The 23,086-nt window shown below is 34.2% G+C and overlaps 2 protein-coding genes across 4 annotated transcripts in view; one reads left to right on the top strand and one right to left on the bottom strand.

Annotated features, from left to right (window-relative positions):
• The window catches only part of LOC141506039 (lymphocyte cytosolic protein 2-like), a 124,583-nt gene that overhangs the window by 29,664 nt on the left and 71,833 nt on the right, over positions 1-23,086 (bottom strand). The window contains exon 21 of one of the 3 annotated variants that reach the window (XM_074212444.1): positions 5,452-22,396. The exons of the other annotated variants lie outside the window; for them this stretch is intronic. Coding sequence (XP_074068545.1) covers positions 22,184-22,396 — 213 coding nt within the window. The 3' untranslated portion in view covers positions 5,452-22,183. Of the gene's footprint in view, positions 1-5,451; positions 22,397-23,086 lie in introns of those variants that run through there. 3 annotated transcript variants of the gene reach the window in all.
• C1H5orf58 (chromosome 1 C5orf58 homolog) lies at positions 5,011-16,422 on the top strand. Its single transcript, XM_074213093.1, has 3 exons — positions 5,011-5,159; positions 8,998-9,095; positions 16,157-16,422. The coding sequence occupies exons 1-3, from the start codon at positions 5,011-5,013 to the stop codon at positions 16,276-16,278; spliced, it is 369 nt and encodes a 122-aa protein (XP_074069194.1). The 3' UTR covers positions 16,279-16,422.

The raw sequence follows: 23,086 nt of genomic DNA, 5'->3' as shown, positions 1-23,086 counted from the left end.
AAATGTCATGATGAAAACACAAGAGATAAATAGAAAATTTGGACGTCAAATAGGAAAATCAAGAGACACATGAAAAGGTAAAAAAAAAAAGTGGGGGTAAAGAAAAAAACTGCTATCCAATAAGATGAAACTGACTATATATCCACTTGGAAGGAGTCTCATAACTCTTGAGAATTGTGACTCTATTAGAGAAAATATACACAGCCAGAAGTGATGGACACTCATAACTTTTCTGTGACTCAGATAGAATGATTTAAAAACAATACCCCTTTAAAAGGGGGACAGTAAGGAGATGGGAGGATGGAAGAGACTGAATGGGGTAAATTTCATTACATCAAGAGGTAAAAAAGACCTACTGTAATTAAGGGGAGAAGGGAGGAGATCACACTACCTGAATCTTCATCTCATCAGATTTGGCTTAAAGTTAACTTAGACACACTCAAGTTAAGAAATTTATCTTACCTTTTAAGCATTAAAAAGGGAAAAGGGGAGGGGGGGAGGGGGAGAAAAAGGGGAACTAACAGAAGGAAAGGAAGAAAAGGAAAAGGGAAAGGGGAAAGAAAGGGGAGGGGGGTTAATATAAGAGGGCAAAGACACTGAAGGAGGTGATATTCAGAAACAAAACACTGGGGAATGTGGATAAGGGGGGGGAAGGGGAAAAATACAAGCAGAAGGACGATAGCATGGAGGGCAATAAATAGTTAGAATTATAACTTTGAATGTGAATGGCATGGATTCTCACATAAAACTTGAGTGAAAAGCAGAGTGGATTAAAAACCAGAATCCTACAATATGTTGCTTATAAGAAACTCATTTGAAGCTGAGAGATACATATAAAGTAAAGGTAAAAGGTTAGAGCAAAATATATTTTGCTTCAGCTGAAGTGTAAAAAGCAGGGGTAGCAATTATTATCTTAGACAAAGCAGCTGCAAAAATAGATAACTTTAAAAGAGATAAGGAAGGAAACTATATCCTCCTAGAAGGTACCAGAGACAATAAAGGAAATCAGTACTAAATATAAGGCACCCAATGGTACAGCATCCAAATTATTAGAGGAGAAGTTGAAAGAGCTACAGGAAGATATAGACAGCAAAACTCCACTAGTGGGAGACCTCAACCTCCCACTCTCATATTTAGATAAATAAAATCATAAAATAAACAAGAAGGAAGTTAAGGGGATAAACAGATTGTTAGAAAACCTAGATATGATAGACCTATGGAGAAAATTGAATGGGGATAGAAAGGAATATACTTTTTTTTCCTGCAGTACGTGGCATTTATACAAAAATTGACAATGTACTAGGACATAAAAACCTAATGATCAGATGCAGAAAGGCAGAAATAGTGAATACATCTTTCTCAGATCACAATGCAATAAAAATCATATGCAATAGACCCAGAACTAATTGGAAACTAAATAACCTCATTTTAAAAAATCAGTGGATCAAACAACAAATTATTGAAAGATTTAATTATTTCATCCTAGATAATGACAATAATGAAACAACATACCAAAACCTATGGGATACACTGAAGGTGGCTGTCAGGGGATATATTATATCTTTAAATGCTTACATGAATAAATTAGAGAAAGAAGAAATCAATGAACTAAATATGCAACTAAAAAATTAGAGAAAGAACAAATTAAAAACCCCAATTAAATACCAAATTAAAAATTCTAAAAATTAAAGGAGAAATTGATAAAATCGAAAGCAAGAAAACTATCAAACTAATAAAACCAAGAGATGGTTTTATGAAAAAAAACAATAAAATTGATAAATCTCTGGTCAATTTGATTTAAAAAAAAAAGAAAACCAAATTGCTAGCATCATAAATAAAAAAGGTGAACTCACCACCAATGAGGAAGAAATTAAAGTAATAATTCCAAATTATTGCCCAACTTTATGCCAGAAAAATTTGATAATCTAAGTGAAATAGACAAATATTTACAAAAATATAAGTTGCCCAGTTTAAATGAAGAGGAAATTAAAAACCTAAATAACACTATCTCAGAAAAAGAAATTCAACAAGCCATTATTGAACTCACTAAGAAAAAATCTCCAGGGTCAGATGGATTCACAAGTGAATTCTATCAAGCATTTAAGGAACAATTGGTTCCAATTCTAAATAAACTCTTTGGAAAAATAGGTGAAGAAAGAACTCTGCCTCTTTCTATGACATCATTATGGTGCTGATACCTAAATCAGGAAGAGTTAAAACAGAGAAAGAAAAGTATAGACCTATCTCCCTGATCAATATAGATGTAAAAATCTTAAATAAAATGTTAGCAAAATGATTGCAACAAGTTATCGCTAGGATAATACATTATGATCAAGTAGCATTTATCCCAGGAATGCAGGATTGGTTCAATATTAGGAAAATTGTTAGGTGTGTTATTGATATAATTAATTATATTAACAGAAATCATATGATCATGACAATAGATGCTGAAAAAGCTTTTGACAGCACCCATTCCTACTAAAAATACTAGAGAGTGTAGGAATAAATGCATTGTTCCTTAGAATAATAATAATATGATAATAATATGAATATGAATATGATAATAATGATATAATAATATGAAACACTCAACAAGCATATAATATGATATAATAATGATATAATATGAAATTATATGAATAATATGAAACCATCAACAAGCATTATATGAAATGGAGATAGGCTTGAGGCATTCCCAAGAAGATAGGGGTGAAACAAGGATGCCCAGTATCACCACTACTGTTTAATATCATATTAGAAATGTTAGCCTTAGCAATAAGAGAAGAAAAAGAAATTGAAAGAATTAGAATTGGGAAGGAAGAGAGAAAAACTCTCACTCTTTGCAGATGACATGATGGTATACATAGAGAATCCCAAAAAATCATCTCAAAAAGTACTAGAAATAATTAGCAACTTTAGCAAAGTTGCAGGATATAAAATTAACCCTCATAAATCCTCAATATATATATATATATATATATATATATATATATATATATATGTATATGACTAGCAAGATATAGAAAGAACTAGAAAGAGAAACCCCATTCAAAGTAACCTCAGACAATATAAAATACCTGGGAGTCTACCTGCCAAGGCAGTCTCAAAAACTTTTTGAAAATAATTACAAAACACTTTTCTCACAAATAAAATCAGATTTAAATAACTGGGCAAACATCAACTGTTCATGGCTAGGTCGAGGTAATATAATAAAAAATGACAATTCTACCAAAATTAAACAACTTGTTTACTACCCTACCAATCAAAATTCCCAAAAATTACTTTAATGAGTTAGAAAAAGTTGTAAATCAATTTATATGGAGAAATAAAAAGTCAAGACTCTCCAGGTGTTCAATGAAAAAAAGTTCAAAAGAAGGTGGCTTAGCCTTACCGGATCTAAAATTATATTATAAAGCATCAGCCATCAAAACTGTCTGATATTGACTAAGAAATAGAGTGGTGGAGCAGTGGAATAGACTAGGTGCAATAGCAGGAAATGATTATAGTAATCTGCTGTTTGATAAATCCAAATTGTCCAGCTATGGGGATAAAAACTATTTCTTCGATAAAAATTGTTGGGAAAATTGGAAGTTAGTTTGGAAGAAACTTAGATTAGAACAACATCTCACACCCTATACCAAGATAAGATCCAAATGGATACAGGATTTGGACATAAAAAAAATATTATAAACAAACTAGAAGATCAAGGAGTAGTTTACCTCTCAGATATAAGGAAAGGAAAACAGTTTATGACCAAGGAAGAGATGGAGAAGATCATTAAAACAAACCAGATATTTCATTACATTAAATTATAAAGTTTTTGCACAGACGAAACCACTGTAACCAAGATCAAAAGAAATGTAGTAAATTGGGAAACAATTTTGGCAACTAGTATTTCTGACAAAGGATTCATTTCTAAAATATACAGAGAACTGAGTCAAATTTTCAAAAAAAAAGTCATTCCCCAATTGATAAATGGTCAAAGGATATGCAAAGGCAATTTATAGCTGAGGAAATGAAAGCAATTCATAGTCATATCAAAAATTCCTTCAAATCATTGCTTATTAGAGAAATTCAAATTAAAGTATCTCTGAGATACCACCTCACACATCTCAGACTGGCCAATATGACCAGAAAGGACAATGTTCAATGTTGGAAGGGATGTGGGAAATCTGGGACACTAATCCACTGTTGGTGGAGCTGTGAACTCATCCAACCTTTCTGGAGAACAATTTGGAATTATGCCCAAAGGGCAACAAAAATGTGCATATCCTTTGATCCAGCAATACCACTCCTGTGTCTATACCCTGAAGAGATTATAAAAAAGGATAAAAACATCACTTGTATAAAAATATTCATAGTAGCCCTGTTTGTGGTGGCAAAGAATTGGAAATTAAGTGAATGTCCTTCAATAGGAACAAACTGTGGTAATAAGTATGCCATGGAACACTATTATTCTATTAGAAACCAGGAGGTATGGGAATTCAGGGAAGTATGGAAGGATTTGCATGAACTGATGCTGAGTGAGATGAACAGAACCAGAAACACATTGTACCTAAAAGCAACATGGGAGTGATGATAAACTTTGATGGACTCACTCATTCCATCAGTGCAGCAGCCAGGGACAATTTTGGGCTATCTGCAATGGAGAATACCATCTGTATCCAGAGAAAGAATTGTGGACTTTGAAGAAAGACCAAAGACTATTACCTTCAAATTAGAAAAACAATTATCTTATCATGTAATTTTTCTATCTCTTATTTTTCTTCCTCAAGGCTATGATTTTTCTCTCATCACATTCAACTTAGATCAATGTATACCATGTACACATGTATACATGTATACCATGTAAAGATTAACAGAATGCCTTCCGTGGGGGTGGGGGTATATAGATATACTATACATCACACACACACACACACACACACACACACACACACACACACACACACACACACACACACACACACACACACAGAGCTTGGAGACAGCTGGACTACAAAACCCAGCATGCCTCGGGGGAGAGAGAACGACCAATCAGAAATGCGTAGGCCTCCCCAGAGCACGGCGGGAAGCGTGTGCGAGCGCTCCTCAGTGCGCGCGCGCGCGGGCCAGGGCGGCGCCGTGGGTTGTGCTTTGCGTGAGGAGCGGCGCTTGGGGTAACTGGGCCCACGGGACAGGTGGAAAAGTTCACCTTTTCTTCTGCTTTTTTATATTTAGGAATGAAACGGTTAATACCAGACAGGTGTTTGCCAGCAGTATAGGTAGAAATCATTTGGATTTCATGGTTTTCTTCTAAAACTCTATAAACAAAAATTACGAGCAGTTTAAAATCAGCAACCCCCCCCCCCCCGATCCCCCTTGGAGGCCCGAGGGGCGCCCCCCGCTTTCACGCCCTGGGGGTGGGGGTGGGAGCGGGACGCCTCCCCTGCCCACTCACTAGCCTCGCCCTTCCCCCATAGCTCAGTTGGTTTTGAAAGGCAGGGTAGCAAATCCCCCCTAATTTGTAGGATAAAATGTCCAGGAGTCAGCGGGTAAAGCCACTTCGCCATAGTGCAAATGCTGCTCCGTGTCGGGTACTCTGGACTAGGGCCTTTTTGTTTGGTTTTGAGATTTTTTTTTCCCCTATGTTTCGTTTTCTCTGTTCATGACTTCGGGTGTGGAGATTGCCTTCACCCATTTAACTACTCGGTTAATTTATAGCCTTAGTTGCCTTGGGGGTCCTGGGAAAGAAGGTTTCTGCCTCTTCCTGAGGAAAATCTCACAGCTCATTAAGGTTGGAACTGCAAGGGAAGAACCTTGTAGTCCAGAACTATTTTTGCCCCAAAATAAACTCATGACTTTTTTTAAGGAGGTGGGATAGAGGACTTGAGACTGGAGTCAGTTGTCCAAAGTCAAAAATGCAAATCAAAAGTAAGATTAATTTTTCCATAGGCTTCTTTACCCACGGATGTGCAGACTACATTGCTATCTATAGTACCTACGTCATGAGTTATCTAAGTATTTCTTCAAGGGCCAGGTGCTATATATAAATGCAATCTATTGTTGTTAATCCAGTTCTATTGATTGTAATGAGATATAGATGGAGAGGCTGTACTTTTGTGCCTTTATGGAGGCATGTGACCACTGTGATCTCAAACATACTCTCTTCTACTAGACAACTCTGCAAACCCTTTGAATAAAGTGAAATCAGAAGTGACAGGGGCATACGACTCTAACAGACTCCAAGGGAATTATCAGACTTTTTAGCCTGTTAGCCTACTCTAGGGCTCTTTCCTTATGTGTTCTTCAAATCTGATAATAAGATGGATAATGGCAAAAAAAAAAAAACAACCCTGGACTGGGAATTAGTAGATTTAAGATCTATTCTTGTGTCACTAATTAACTGTCTTGTAGAGCTAGACATTTAATCTTTGCCTCAGTCTCTTCATCTGAAATAATTACAATTATATAAAAGCACTTTTTTTAAACAATGCTCTTCTCAGAGCAAATCTATAATTAAGTACTGCAAGTATTATTAATCCCGTTTTAAAGATGACCAAAGAGATTCTGAAAGTTTGTGGGGGGGTTTTCAACACGTATTAACGGGAGGGACCAGAATTCAGACTGAGGTCATAAGCTCCTTCTACAACTTTCATCCTGAGTGTCTATAATCTTTCTGAACTAGCATGCAAATGGAAGTAAGTTGACTAACAATGCTTTGGTAGTATTTTTGAATTCATGAGTGTGAATTCTATAAACAAAAATTAAGACTAGTTTAAAAAATTCATTTACAAATATTCTTTGTCTTTAAAATTTTGTATTTTAGACAGTGGACTATAAACTCTCAGTGTCAATAGATCTGACCCAGGCAGAAGACAAAAATACTTATTATTTATTCCATAGTTTAGTTTGTTTTCACAGTTATGAGGCAATGAACCTCAAACATTTGTTAATTATACTACCAAAATGGAAAATCCTAAATTTAAATATATAATTGAGACAATACTTGAAAAAATCTTTTTTGATACTACTCAGGATATTTGTTCCATTCCACAACAATAGGTGATAGTTTATATGAGGTTTAGTTAATTATATTATTAGTATCTAAAACCTAAACTTAATACTTTTCATTTTTATGTCACTGTTTCCATTGTAATGGCCCCATCTTGTGGTGATAGTTTGGTTTAAAAAGAACTTCATTAATAGCTTTTATTGGAGCATCACCCTTCTCCTAAGTACCCTGGCTAGAAAACTAGTTAGCTTTCTTTGACTTTTTTCTCTTCTTAACTGCCATTATCTAATTGGTTGTCAAGTCTGGTCAATTCTACCTCCACAATGTATTATCCCTACTCTTTTCACACTGCTACCACTCATTCTGAGACCCCTATTTCCTTTTGCTAAGACTATTTGAAATGTCCTTCCAGTTGGAGGGCCTTTAGTGTCTCTTCTTCCCAGTCCATTTTTCATATGGCTACCAAAATTAATTTATATATCTGACCAGTACCATGTTAAAATCTACCAATGGTTCCATTTGTTACCTATATTATAAGACACCACCTCCTAAGCTTTGCATTTAAAGCTCTTTACAATATGATTCCAACTTAGTTTCTGACCTTAATCACAGGCTACTGGCTATTCTTTGATTTCTTCTTGCCCTCTCCCACTTCCATGCATTTACACAAGCCTAGAATCGTCTCAAGAGTGTGCTGAAGACAACTCTAATCTGGGAGAGATTGTTAAATTTTCATTGTGAACATTTGTATTTCAGAAATGAGCAGTTACTACAAAGAGGTTTGATTTATTGTTTTGTTGATTGTCTACGCTTAGGTGTTAATAAAACAAATTTATCTTAAAAGTGCCTCTAGAGAGTCTGGTCATTAAATATTTACCAGTACACCCCTGAATATACTCTTTCAGCATCTATTCCTATTGAAATCTGACATTTCTTTTATAGCCCAGCTCAGAAATCACTCTTTCAGCAACCCTTCCTTATCCTTTCAGTTTGATTTCTTCTTTCTGAAATTTTCCTATAGTACATTGCCAAAATTTTTCATTTTCCCTTAGTATTTATACCTTGTATTGTGCTATTTTTTGTGTGTTTTTCTTATCAGTATTAGTTTGTAAATTCCTATAAGTGAAGGAATCATGATATTGTCATCTTTCTATTCCCCAATATATTGTAGAGTGTCTTGCACACAGTGGATGCTTGTTGAACTGTCTGGAAGGATCTTCAGTTGGGAAAATACTTTACAAAAAGCTGTCATATATCATGACTCCATTTTCTCACTTAGGTTCCAAAGAAGAAAACTAAAAATACAGTTCTGGGTTTAAAAAGTAAATTTTATTGATATCTTTTATAATTTAGTATAAGCATTTCTGAATATATACCACTCTTTCTTACTCAACCTGGAAATATATATCTCTTCTAACCAAAAAAAAATTTCGGAGGGAGGAAAAAAAAGGCAGTTGAATAAAATCAACATAATAACCAAATCTTAGAGTATATTCAGAGTTCTATACTAATAGTCCACCATACCAATACCAGTACCATACCAATACCAGTACCATACCAATAACAGTTCCATACGGGGGGGAACATTTTTTCATCTCTTCTTTAAGACTAGACTTGGTCATTATAATTAAACAGAATTCAGTTTCATCTTTTTCTTTTTCATTGAGATTGCCAATTTTCATATATATATACGTATATATATATATATATATATATAATACATATATATTTGGTTATGCTTCCCTCTGAATTAGTTCATAAATCTTTCTATCTTTGCCTGAATTATTCTTCTTTATAATTTCTTGTAGTATAATATTCTATTATGTATAAATAAACATATATACATATATGTATATTTAAGATATATGCTAAAATTTCTTTGCCAATTCCCCAATAAGTAATGAGCACCTGCTCTAAATATAGTTTTTAAAATACTAAAATAAATACTTCTTTGAATGTAACTGAAGTATTTCTTTTGTCAGTTTTTCTTTTTTCTTTTTCAGTCAAATATTTAAGAAAAATATGGGTGACCAGCAGATCAACCTGAAAACTCTAATTAAAAATATAGAAAAAATGTCTTTGGATCTGAAGAAGATGGATGGTAAGTATGAAATCCCCAGAAGGCAAATTGTTTCATGTTATTGTCATAAAAGAAGAGAAGAACCAGTGTATATCCCTGCTTGCTTAATTACTTATTTCCCCTTCCTATAATTGACTCTTGAGTTTTGGGGTCAGAAAATAGGGTCTTTGAGGTTAAAAAAGTGCCACAAATGAAAATGTGCCAAATTATCTAATCCAAGTGTGTCCAACCCATGACACACAGGTTTCTTGTGACCCTTACATTTTATTATTGTATATATTATCATTCGTAATATAGGTTACATTGTAGTCATAAGTAAATATTAAATTCCATATGTGACTCTTGATAAGATTTTGTTGGGCAATAGCCTTAGAAGAACTAAAAGGTAGGCTCCCACCTGATCTAATCACTGAATTTTAGAGTTGAGATGAAATTAAGATATTTTATTTTTGACTGGAAGTCAGGAAGTTTAGATTATAATAATGAATGTGTCACCAGCTTGTGACCCTGATTAAGTGGCTTAATCATTCTGAATTTAAACTTCCTCATTTGAAGAAACCAAATACTAAGATGCCTTCATTTCTAACATTTTAGGATTCCATTAGTTATGTATTCTTAATCTGACCATACAGAGCTATTTATGAAAACATTTATGTAAAATTATAGATCAGATTATATTTTATTTTTATTTTAACTAGTTTACCAAAAATATCTTACATTAAAGTACTTTTTTGGTAGTTCTAATCAATACCCTATTCCTACTTTTTCTAAATTCAGGTTCATATAAATCTCATTTTCTTAAGACAATTTTCCAATCAGAGACTAGAATAGGAGAGGCTGGACAAAGAGCCAACCAGAATATCCAGGAAAAAAAAGACAATACAGTGACATCTAGTTTGCAGTAGGTTCAGGATTTGATACAACGGAATCCCCTTCTGGCATTGAAGGGGAATTTCATCCAGGGGTTCATGAGGGGGACGGACTTAGATCTAACATAAAATCCCACTCTGGAAACTGAAGCTAAAGTCTTAAATAAACAGAAGAAAATTGATTCAATTATGAAATGCTATGGATTAAGAGAATTCCAAGTTAAAATCTTAGAAGAAGAAAATAGCTCTGCAATAATTACAGGTAGAATCTCAAAACAGAAAAGACAAGGGCTCTAAGGGTAATATCGAAGAGATAAAGCAAGAATTGAATCAAGAAGTAAAGAATGAAATTAGAGCATTTAGGAAAATAGCTTATAACAGAAAGTAAATAATCTTACCAAAAAGTAGATACTGAAAAATAGAATGGAACAAACAGAACTCGGTGTTTCAATAAGATAAGAAATATTTGGACAAAAAAATTGAAAAGTTAGAACAAATGAATCATCTGCCAGCACACCACTGACCCAGATCAGGGAGAGATAATTTAAGAATCTTTAATCTTAAGATTTGCTGAAGACTATGAACAAAACAAACTCTGAACACTATATTTCAAGAAAAAAATAAAGCTGCTCAGAACTTTTAGAACCAAACAGCAAAACAAAAATGGAAAGAATTCATAGGTCACCTCCAGAGAAAGACCTAAAGTTGAAATATCATAGCCATAATCTTGAACTTCCTGATCAAAGAAAAATTACTGCAAGTAGTCAGAAAATAAAGAGAACAAGTACCAGAGTACTACATTTAGGATCAAGCAGGATTATGGAAGCATTACTTTTTTTTGGAATGTAATATATCAAAAAGGCAAAGAAAGGTCTATTCCTGCAAAATTCAGTCTAATCATACAAGACAAAATAAATCAATCTTGACTAGAATAGAGAACATTCAGACATTCCTATTGAGAAAAACAGAGCTGGGTAGAATATGAAATACAAACGTAGAAAACAACAAAATGTTAGAAAGGTAGATTCATTTGAGCAACTTGAGTGTTTTCTTACCTACTAATGGGGGGAGGAGAGACTTTCAGAAACCCATTGTCTCTTAAGAGATAAACCTTAGAAAATGAGTTATGTTTTATATTATTGTTTATTTACTGTAAGAGTAAAGAAAAAGGAGGTTTTTTTGGTTTTGACTCTTCTTAGTCTAAATATCAGCACCATGTTGTTGTCATAAAAGTAGTTTGACAGAGCTCCTTCTTCACCAGCTTTCTAGTTTATTTAGAATTGAAATTAATCGATTTTTAATTTTTAATAGGATTCACTTGTAAATCTATCTGACTTGAGATTTTTTTTCTTAAGGAGTTTATTGATAACTTGTTCAACATTTTTTCCCTGAAATGGGGTTATTTAAATATTTTATTTCCTCTTCTGTTAATCTGAGCAATTTATATTTTTGTAAATATTTATCCCTTTTACTTAAGTTGTCAGATTTGTTGGCATACAGTTGGGCAAAATAGTCTGAATTATTACTTAATTTCCTGAAGAAGAAATTAATTTACCCTTTTCATTTTTGATGCAAGTAATTTGTTTCTCTTCTTATTAAGATCAGATTAACCAAAGATTTTTTTTTGTTTTTTCATAAAACCAACTCTTAGTTTTACTTATTAGTTCAATAATTCTTACTTTCAATTTTATTAATTTCTCCTTTGATTCTTCAGAATTTCTAATTTGGTATTTAATTGGGGATTTTTAATTTGTTCTTTTTCTAGTTTTTTTGAGTTCCATGTTGAATTCATTGATCTCCTCTTTCTCTTTTATTCATATAAGCATTTAGAGATATAAAATTTCCCCTAATAATTGCTTTGACTTTATATCACAAGTTTTGATATGATTTCTTTTCATTGTCATTGTCTTGGTAGTAATTATTGATTATTTCTCTGACTCAATTCTTTAAAATTAGGTTTTCTTAGTTTACAAATAAGTTTTAGTTTATCTTTCCATGGCCCCTTATTACATGTAATTGTTATTGCATCATGATCTGAAAAGAAGGCATTTCATATTTCTGCCTTTCTGCATTTGATTGTGAGTCTTTTACTCCCTATAATGGTAAGTTTTTGTGGAGGTACCATGTACCTCAGAGAGGAAGGTATTTATTCTTTTCTATATCCAATCAATATTCTCTAGAGGTTTATCATATCTAACTTTTCTAAAATTCTTTTCACCTTCTTAACTTCCTTCTTCTTTATTTTGTGGTCAAATTTATCTAATACTGAGAGAGGGAGGTTGAGGTCCCTCACTAATAGTGTTTTGCTACCTTTGTCTCCCTGTAACTCATTTAGCTTCTCCTCTTAAGAAGTTGGGTGCTATATGCCTTGGTGCATATATTTTTAATGTTGATATTACTTCATTGCTTATGATATTGCTTCATGTGCCTTTCAAGAAAATGTAGTTTCCTTCCTGATCCCTTTTTAATTAGTTCTATTTTTGCTTTTTCTTTGTCTGAGATCAGGATCACTATCCCTGATTTTTCCCTTCAACTGAATCCCAATATATCCTGCTCCAACCTTTTACCTTTACCTGGTGTTTATTTCTTCATAGCAATTGTGTTTCTTCTAAACAACATATTGTAGAATTCTTGTTTTTAATGCACTCTGCTGTCCCCTTCCATTTTATGAGAGAGTTCATCCCATTTGCATTTACAGTTATGATTACTAACTATTTCCCTTTATTCTATCTTCCCCCTGTTTGTACTTTTCTATTTCTTTTCTTCTTATCCCTTCTCACCAATGTTTTGCTTCTGACTACTACCTCCTGATCAACATCCCTTCTACCAACCCTTTTCCCTTTCCTTCTCCCTTTCCTCTTTTATATTTTGTAAAAGTTTTTACTTTAATTTTTACTTTACCTTTACTTTTTTACCTTTTATACACTCCGTTTTATCAACTTCTAAGTACACTCTCTCCAAATGTCCCAGTAGAACTACAGCTTTCATGAACTAAAGTATCAGCTAAAGCATCATCACTAAGTATGGTTCTTTTAACTATCCTAAGAAATATAATTCTCAAGAGTTTTAAGTATTGTCTTCTCATGTAGAGATGTACACAGTTTAATGATATCATCTTAACATTTTCCCCCCTTTCCATTTACCTTTTTATATATTTCTTGAGTCTTGTATTTAAAGATCAAATTTATTGTTCAGTTCTGATCTTTATAGCAGGTAAGTTTAAAAGTCATCTTTTTTTGAAAAGCCATCTTGACCCTTGAAAAAATATGCTGAATATTAAAATGTAGTGGACTCGTGATCATAATGGAAACATTTTTGCACTCTGGAATATCACATTCTAAGCCCTCTCATCTTTTAATGTTGAAGTTGATAAGTCCTGTGTAAACATGACTGTGGCTCTAGTATTTAAATTTCTTTCTATTTTTAAATTGCTTGTCTATTTTCTCCTTCAGCTAAGAATTCTGAAATTTTGTTTATTATATTCCTTGGAGTTTTTAAACTGGAATTTTTTTTTCTGAAGTGAGTGACAACTTCTTTCAAGGATTATTTTGTCTTTTTGTTCTAGGATTTTAGGGCAGTTTTCCATGATAACTTCCTGCTTGATATTGTCCAGGATTTTTTTTTTCTGATTGAGGCTTTCTGGTAGACCAATAATTTATAAGTTATCTCTTCTAGATCTATTTTCCAAGTCAGCCTTTTTTCCTAAGAAGTACTTTACATTTTCTTCTATTTTTTCCAACATTTGCTTTTTCTTTTTAATGGAATCTTGGAGTCTCATAGGTAATTAATTTCCATTTGTCCATTTCTAATTTTAAAGATTTTATTTTCTTAGATAGCTTTTGTATTTCCTTTTTCAGTTGGTTAATTTTACTTTTAGATAATTTGTTTTCCTTTTCCAGTTGGTTGATTTTCCTTTTTGATGACTTATGTCCCTTTTCCAGTTGATTGATTTTAGTTTTCAATGGGTTATATTCCTTTTCCAGGGGTCATTTATACTTTTAAAGAAGTATTTTTCATTTTTCATTTGATTAATTTTCCTTTTAGAGGAGTTGGTTTCTTTTTTCATTTGGCCAATTTTATTTTTAAATGCCTTATTTTCTTCAGTCAATTTTTCATAATCCTCATTCATGACCCTCATTTCTTTTCTCCATTTTTTTCTTCCTCTCTTCTTTGGTCTTTAAAATTCTTTTTTTGAGGTCTTTTTGAATTTGATTTAATACTCTTGAGGCTTTACATGTAGGCAATTTATCACTGATTTCCTCTTCTGAGATAGTGTGTTTATTGTCCCTACCAAGATGGTAGGTATCTATTTTGTTGTGGGTTTTTTCCCTCATTTTGATAGTTGAACTATGCTTTTGAGGCACAGCAGGATATATAATCCCAAGCATTTTGTGCTGGAGCTGAGGATCTGTTCCTTGGATTTCTGCTCTGGTATTTCACGTGTTCATGGTTTGTTCCCTGCATTAGGGAGTCCTGTCTGTTTCACTGATGTTCCTGAGCTTGACTTTTGCCTTCCAAGCTAGCGTTGGGACCCTCACTGCTGACCTACTGAGCCAGGACCTAAGCTGTTCTGTGGCTAAGGGTCTCTCACCGACTTCCCAGCTTTCCTGCTTATGCTGGACTATACTTCCCTTTTACCCATATAAGACTGACCCTTTTTGAAGTTCTTCCATATTATCTTGAGTTGAAAACTTGTTTCACTCTGTTTTAGGGAGGTTCTGTCACTTTAGAGTCTTTGAGCCTCCTTTATAAGTTTCAAGATCTTCCTAACTTCACACTAGCACATTGTTTTCCACCTAGGAAGTCTCAGTAGATATTCTTTCCAATGAATTTTTAGAAAGCAGGCCTGGCAGCCAGAGAACAACAGTAAAATTAGAAACAGGATAAAAAGGTACAAAGGAAACCTACATTGTGCTTAATATACAGTATAGTTATACTAGATTGTGGATAACGAAACATTATAGGAATTAAGCATATATTCACTGAATAACCATTCTAAATATTAAAGAAAGATCAATTAACTGTAGAGAAAAGCAAAAAAAATTGAGAATAAACTTAGGCAAACAGGAAACAAAATCAACACCATTCACAGGTGATATCATGTAATAAGAGAGTCATTAATATTCAACCAAAAATTCATTGAAAAAAATTTAACAACTTCATTGTAGTAGCAGAATATATAATAAACCTATAAAATTAATGACCATTTCTATGAATTACAAATATAACAACCTGATATAATAATGCATTGTTGATGGAGCTCTGGATTGGTTTAACTATTTTAGAAAACAATTTAGAATTACTCTCAAAAAGGTCACTAAACTATATACTCTGACTCAGCAGTTCCACTATTAAGGAAATATCCCAAATAGATCAAGGTTAAAAAGGAAAGGCTGTGTAAGAAAATAGTAATTGCAATCTTATTTTATTTTAACAAAGAACTGGAAACAAAATAGATGCCTATTGGTTGGATAATTGATGAGTGAATTATGGTATCTATGTAATGGAATGTTATTTTGCCATAAGAAATTATAAATAAATAAATGGATTCAAAGAACCATTGAAAGACATTTATATTGATATAAAACTAAATGAGCAGGAGATCCACAAAATGTAATATGATAAAATAAAACTGAAAATCTTTCGGACTCTGATCAAAATTGTGAATAATAACAACTTCCAAAGACTGATAATGAAACATACTACCCACTTTTTGACAGAAAGGTAAATGACATGTACCAAAGAATGAGATTTGTATTCTCACACTAGCCAAAGTGTTATTATTATTTTTACTGCACTATGTATAAATGTATATTTTTTATGAAAGAAACTTTCTACATGAGTTGATAGAGTAACTGTAGTAGGTTAGTGGGTAGATAATAGTTACACAATGAAATAATACCAACCAAACTTATTTTAAGGAAAGAAGGAAAGTGGAAGGGGACACAAATAGCACTTCTGTTAGTGTTTTGTTAAATTTAAGCACATTCAAATATGAATGAATATATAAATATAGGTGTGTATTTATTATATAGTATACGTATATATTGAACAAACTAAAAAGTTTTCTTATAGAAGCTTTTTGTTTTTCATTTATTGAAATGTTTGTGTTTGTTTATCATTGTTTACAGGAGAAGTTATTGAAGAATTAAAAATATCTACTAAGACTGGCACTATCCTTAATGATTTAAACTACCTTTTTTTTTTTTACAGAACTGACCAAGTTACTTCTGTGTGATCTTATTTTGCATTTTAATCACCCTATAAAGACAGAAGTTATAGAAAAAATAGAAGAAAACAATATTGTTTCTGAAGAGTTTAAAATATCAGATTAGAATTAGTTCCTATTTGAGCAAAAATGTCTGACATGTTAAAAGACTAGAATTTTTTTTATTTTTCCAAATTGTTGAATTTGAGTAATTATATGTATAAATTTAAGTGCAGAATTATAAAAAATTGAGAGTGTTGTTGAAACTTTCATTAAATGTTTTGGATTTGGAAAAAAATTTATATTGTTTGGTAATGCTTTCCTTTTCAATTTTTAAATGATGGTTAATTCAGCTGATATGTCCTTTTAAACAGTAGTTAGTTAAATGATTGACATGAAATTGTCTATTGGACAAAACTTGACTCATTAACCTAGTGGAAGCTTTAATCTTGCTTAAGTAGAAAGGAACTATTATGATTACTAATGATGGACCTATTACATTTACTATTTTTCACTTTTGGCAATAATGTCCAAAATTTTTGTTCCATTTATCTTAGATTCACCTTGCAAACATTGTCCTTACCAATTCATTTGAAGTCCACATTACATTGGATTGAATGCTGGATTTGAAGGTAGAAAACCTTAGTTCCAATACTGCTTCTGTCATATACATATAACATTTTCCATTTACCAAGTCATTTGAACTCTATTGGGCCTCACTTCCTCATCTTCAAAATAAGAGGGAGATGATCAAGCTCTACATTTCTAATCCTCTTTTGATATCATTATAGATATTAATAGTTGAGGATCAACTCAATATTTAACTCAAAGTTGAGGATTAGTTCAATGTTAAGCTCATATACAGCCTAAAGTTCATTGACAATGACAGAAGTTTGTTGTTTTGCAGCCTGGCTATACAATAAAAGCCCTTGAAAGTCCTCTAGTTATATTGAAGTCCATTTTGAGAAACTCTGATTTAATAGTGTGTTTTTTTGAACCACATCATGTTTGCTGTGGTTAATTAAATGTTACCTTAGATACAGTTCTGCATATTGATATCACTTCGGGGGGGGGGGGGGGGCAGAGCCAAGATGGCTCTCTTAGGTGCTCTCCTTAATATTTCAAAACTTATAAATTAAGGACACTAACTAAATTTTCGAGAGACAAAACCCACAGAGGGATCCTGTGAGGCAGTTCTCCAGCCCAAGGTAACCTGGAAAATAGCAGAAAGGCTCCGCTGTATGGGGTTAAAGGGGCAGCCCACCAGAGTGAATGAACTTCAGCCTCCTAGAAGCAGCCCCAGAGCACCTGGAAACCTCAACTAACAGCAACGGGGGCAGTTTCCTGACCTACATCCCGGGGAGCATCTGGAACAACTTGGAAAATCAGCTGGGGGGCTTCTGCCAGAGTGAGTGTGTGAAGCCCAGCCCTCAGGGCACTCATTGACCAGTGTGGCCATGCAGCGCAGATCCAGGAACTGGAAGCAGACTGAGCCTGTAAGCAGGAGCCCCCCAGGCAACTCAGCCTTGAGTACTCAAGGTAGGGGAGTGGAGAGTGAGAGACTTCCACGGTCTTTCCTCTGTACCTGGAAAGAGACTCTGGGGCTCTGATCATATTCAGATCCTGATCGCAGTCTAGGCCCCCCATAGAACAGCAGCCTCCCCTCCCCACACCTCAGCTCCTGGCATAGGAGTGTGCTTGTGGTCATTCACAGACCAGGAGGGAAGACAGAACTTCACAAAGGGAGATCCTTGGGGGGGGGGGTGTCCCAATAATACTCAAAAGCTAAGAAAGCACTCCCAAATCAGGCACAGGCTGGTAACATGAGTAAACTGAGAAAAAGGAGGAACACCATTGAGAGATACATTGTATATGGTCCCAAGAAGGATCTAAATACTCAAGATGAGTAAGTCCAGGCTCCTGCATCTAAAGACTCCAGGAAAAAATGGAAATTGGGCTCAGGCTATGACAGAGCTCAAAAAAGATTTTTAAAATCAAATGAGGGAGATAAAAAAATTGGGGAAAGAAATGAGAGAGATGCAGGGAAAACATGAAAAAGAAGTCAGCAGCTTAGTCAGGGAGATACAAAAAAATGTTGAAGAAAATAACATGTTAAAACCAGCATAGGTCAAATGGATAAAACAGTTCAAAAAGTTATTCAGGAGAAGAATGTTTAAAAAGCAGAATTGGCCAGATGGAAAAAGAAATAAGAAAGCTCTCTGAGGAAAGCAAATTCTTCAGATGTAAAGTGGAACTGAGGGAAGCTGCTGACTTTATGAGAAATCAAGACACAATACTTCAAAACCAAAAGAATGAAAAATTAGAAGAAAATGTGAAACATCTCATTGAAAAAACTGATCTGGAAAACAGATTCAGGAAAGATAATTTAAAAATTATTGGAATACCTGAAATTCATGATCAGGAAACGAGCCTTGACATCATTTTTAATGGATTCCTAAAGGAAAATTGCCCAGATATCCTAGAAGCAGAGGGCAAAATAGAAATTGAGAGAATCCACTGATCTCCTCCAGAAAGTGATCCAAAAAAAAAAAAAACAGGTGGAAGGAGCTTTTATAGATGAAGCACAGGAGAGAACTGAATTTGAAGATATAGTGTAAAAATGTAGTCAATGGCTAAAAGGGAAATGTAATGGGAGTAAGAGGAGAGGTGGAATAGGCTAAGATATTTCATATAATAAGATTTTTTTATTACAATGAGTTATTGCAATGATATGGAAGGGGGAAGCCAAGGGCGAAAGAGGGAACCTTTGCTCTCATCAGAGGTTGCTAGGAGAGGAAATAGCATATATACTCAATGGGGTATAGAAATCTAGAGTAAGAAGGAGAGAAGGGGGACAGGGGAAGGGGGGGATGTGAGTGATGGAGGAGAGGGTGAGCCATGGGGGGAGAGTGGTCAGATATAACAAATTTTCTTTTTTTTACTTCTTTCAAGGGACTGGGATTGGATGGCCTGTCCGGGACTATAGGGTCTGGTTGATGCTGGGCCTAAGGATTGGTATGTGGGCTTGGGGACTCTTGGGCCCAGGGCCAGGGATCTGTCTGCTGCACCACTCAGCTACTCTACTGCACATTTAAGAAGAGGGACAGAGTGAAAGGAGAGAGAAAATATAGTACATGGTAGTGGGGAAGTATGAATGGAGGGAGTTGCAATCAGCAATAGCAACAGTGGAAAAATATGGAAGTACGTTTTATGATGGACTTATAATAAAGAATATGATCCACTCACGACAGAGCTGGAGGTGTTGGAACACAGACTGAAGCACATTTATTATTATTATTTTTTGGGGGGGAGGTTCAGGGCAAATGGAGTTGGGTTGCTTGCCTGGGGCCACACATCTGGGTAATGGTTGGGTGTCTGAGGCCAGATTTGGGATCAGGTGCTCCTGGCTCCAGGGTTGGTGCTCCATCTACTGTGCCACCTGGCTGCCCCTACTACTACTACTACTATCATTATTATTATTATTGTTGTTAAATTTTAATTTTTTTCTCTTTACTTTATTGCTCATGTGGGTCTACATTTTTTGGGGTATTATGTTTACTCTTAAACATGAATATTTTAGTAATGTATAAAAACATCATTTGTACAAAAATAAGAATAAATAAATAAAAATTCAAGATATCACTTGAGAAAAAATGTCAATAAAGGGTATCTCTATCCCTTAGAAAATTAAGATGTTTGCCAAAAAGTCATAGAGAAACCACCTATTGAAAAATATTTCTGAATCAGAATTTTAGAATTGGAAGAGACTTTCCAAAGTCCTCATTTTACAGTAGAGCAACAGAACAAGAATCTTTCATTTAAGTCTTTGCTCAAGCAAGAATCAGTATTGTATTCACTGATTCACTCATTTAATGAGCTGCTATTAAACTACTCTTGTATATAAAATACCATGCTATCTATATATTATGAATTTTATTATTGTTGAGTCATTTCCAGTCTTTTCTGACTCTATGGCACCATTTTTGTTTTGTTTTGTTTTTGAAAGAGAACCTAGAATGGTTGGCCATTTCCTTCTCCAGCTCATTTTACAGATAATGAGGCAAACAAGTTAAGTGATTTGCCCAGGGTCACATAGCTGGTAAGTGTATGAGGCCATATTTGAATTTATGAGTCTTTCTGATTCCAAACTCAGTGCTCTATCCACTGTACCACCTCCCTGCCCCACATATTGGGGATACAAAAAACAAAAATTAATTTGGTGTGACCTTTACCTGTTTTTTAAAACATTTATTTACTATTGGAATTAATTATTTTTTAAAATATTTGGTTGAATTTATTTATAAATCCATCTGGTCTTGGGATGTGTTTCCCCCCCCTTTGGAAGGTCATTTCTGGCTTGTTAAATTTTGTTTCCTATAATAGGGTTATTTAGGCATTCTTAATGCTATTAATCTGGGCAATTTATATTTTTATAAATATTCATTTTGAGTGTCAGTTTTCTTGTCAATGGTTGGGCAAAATAGCTCTTAGTAATTCCTTATATTTCTGCTTCATTGGTTATGAATTCACCTTTTTTCATTTTTTCATACTAGTTGCTCTATAAATTAGATTCTTTCTATGAACCCAAATTAGCAACTTGGTGGTGTAGTATATACAGCACCAGGCTTGGAATCAAGAAGACTTATAAAACCTCATGAGTTCAAATATAACCTTAGACACTTAGTAATTGTTTGACCTGGGCAAGTCACTTAAATCTGATTGCCTCAGTTCCTTATTTGTAAAGTGAGCTAGATTAGGAAATGGAAAACCACTCCAGTATGTTTGCCAAGAAAACCCCAAATAGGGTATTAAAAAAAATCAGACACAACCAAGATGACTCTACAACAAAATGACAAGAGTTCTAAGGGCCTATATCTGTCATCTCCCCATATAAAAAATGTAAACAGTTTAACCTTCTTTAATCTCTTATGATTGCATGGTCTTGTTTACCTTGTTATATTTCTCTTGTCTCCTACATTTGTATTTTACATTTTTCTAATCCACTCTAGTCTTTTTATCAGGAATATTTGCAATTTATAAAGTTTCATTTTCCTTCTGTAAGATTATTCTCAATTTCTCTAGGTAAATTATCTTGGTTGAAAGCCTTAATCTTTTGACTTTTGGATTACCATGTTTCTATCTCTCTGCTCCTTTATAGTGGTGGCTCTTAAATCCTGTGGTTCCTTGGTACTTGAATTGTTTCTTTTTGACTGTTTGCAGAATTTTTTATTTAACCAGAAATCTCTGGATGGTTCTGGGAGTTTGTATTTGGGGGCTTGGCAGGAGGTGACTGGTGCATCCCTCCAGTTTATACTTTGCTTTTTGTTTGCACTGAAATATTTTACATGGAGTATTTATGCTGGCCAGATTTTGGCCCCAGTGTGTATAAAATTCTCAGACCTTCTCCCTGTGCTGCCCTAAGCTAGAAAAAATGATTCCCTATTATTTTTTCTTGGATTTCCTAATCAGAATTCAATTTAGTACATTTCCTAATCTTTTGCAGAAGAGGTGCATTGAATTTGTGAGCCATGTGGAAGGTAGATTAAAGAAGAAAAAAAGAGTTTGAGGTTGGTAGATCAATCATGCTATTGCAATAATCCAGGTGAGAGGTGATATAGACTTGATCTGCATAAGTGAAGAGAAGGTGACAGATATAGGGTATTATGTAGACTCCAAAAGACTTTGGAACTGAGTCTTTGTGAGGACTCAGTGAGAGGAAGAAATCAAGGATAACTGGATTTTCAGAACTCAGTGACTTGAAGTATGGGCTGCCCTAAATTGAGGTGAGAAAGAGAGGAGAATTTGGGGCTGAGAAAGTAAGCAAAGTGTTTTATTTTGAACTTATTGAGTTTGATATAGTCAGTCCTCAATGTTTAAGGAGTGTAATATTCCTAGAAAATGTTGCTAAAGTAAAAAACATGAATGTTCTTCTCTAGTGGAAATAGGGAGCTAGGTTCTCACATACAGTGCTTTATAACAAAAGGTTAATTTTGGTAATACACACTTTTTGTAACACAGTAACCATGAAATAACTAGTAAAATGGAGGAGCAAGGAGAGGCAGTGCTGGATTGAACAGGGAAGGGCACAGGTCCCTTTTAGCAGCCCAGTCAGAGGGTTGGAATTCCTTCAAGGAGTCCCAGTCTGTTAGATGATCTGTGCTGCGTCTCTTCCCCAGATCCTCTGGCCAGAACCCTGGGAAGCCTGGTGGAACGGAGTGGAGGAGGTAGGAGGCACCTGGGGAAACCTGTGAGAGGGTGGGGGTGACCAAAATCTTGCTTACCAACAAACTTAACCACTTTTCCATCTTTTAAATACCTTCATCCAACAATTGAGAACTTACCTTAACACTTTCTATAGCAGATTCAAGAACACTTTTACTAAAACTTCCCTCCTTTTTTGCAGATATAAACTCCTGCACTTCTTGTCTCATTTCTTCCCCCTCTATTGTATATGCTTGAAATCACAAAAGTTAAATACTTGACTGCTGAGGATTATCTGAGGCATCTATCCAGTAGGTAATTGGTAGATTAAGAGTGGAAGTCAGGAGAGAAAATGATATTTTCTGGTGATTATTTGCATATGTGTATGTGTACATGCATGTGTGTGTGTATGTAACAATTTATCTTCAATGTGGTAAATAGATATTTTGTAAATATATATACTGGTTTGGTGATAATATTCATTGTTCTTTGGAACCATTTTTAAATAAATAACTTCCATGTTGTGGTAACTTTTGTTAAGTACAACACTTTGATAGATCTGTGATCTCATGGATAAGAATGCTCCTTCCAGTCATACAATCCATCTACATCTCCTTATGTGTCCCATGAAACCCCTGTGAGATATCTAGTTATGTGGATTATCCTTTGTTGTGTCATGGATCCCTTTGGCATTCTGATCAAGATTAGACTCCTCAGAATAATGCTTATAAATG

The sequence above is a fragment of the Macrotis lagotis genome, chromosome 1 (assembly GCF_037893015.1).
Source record: "Macrotis lagotis isolate mMagLag1 chromosome 1, bilby.v1.9.chrom.fasta, whole genome shotgun sequence".
Classification (NCBI taxonomy): Eukaryota; Metazoa; Chordata; class Mammalia; order Peramelemorphia; family Peramelidae; genus Macrotis; species Macrotis lagotis.
Note: the sequence above shows the minus strand (reverse complement) of the source record. Positions and strands in the feature narration are given on the sequence as shown.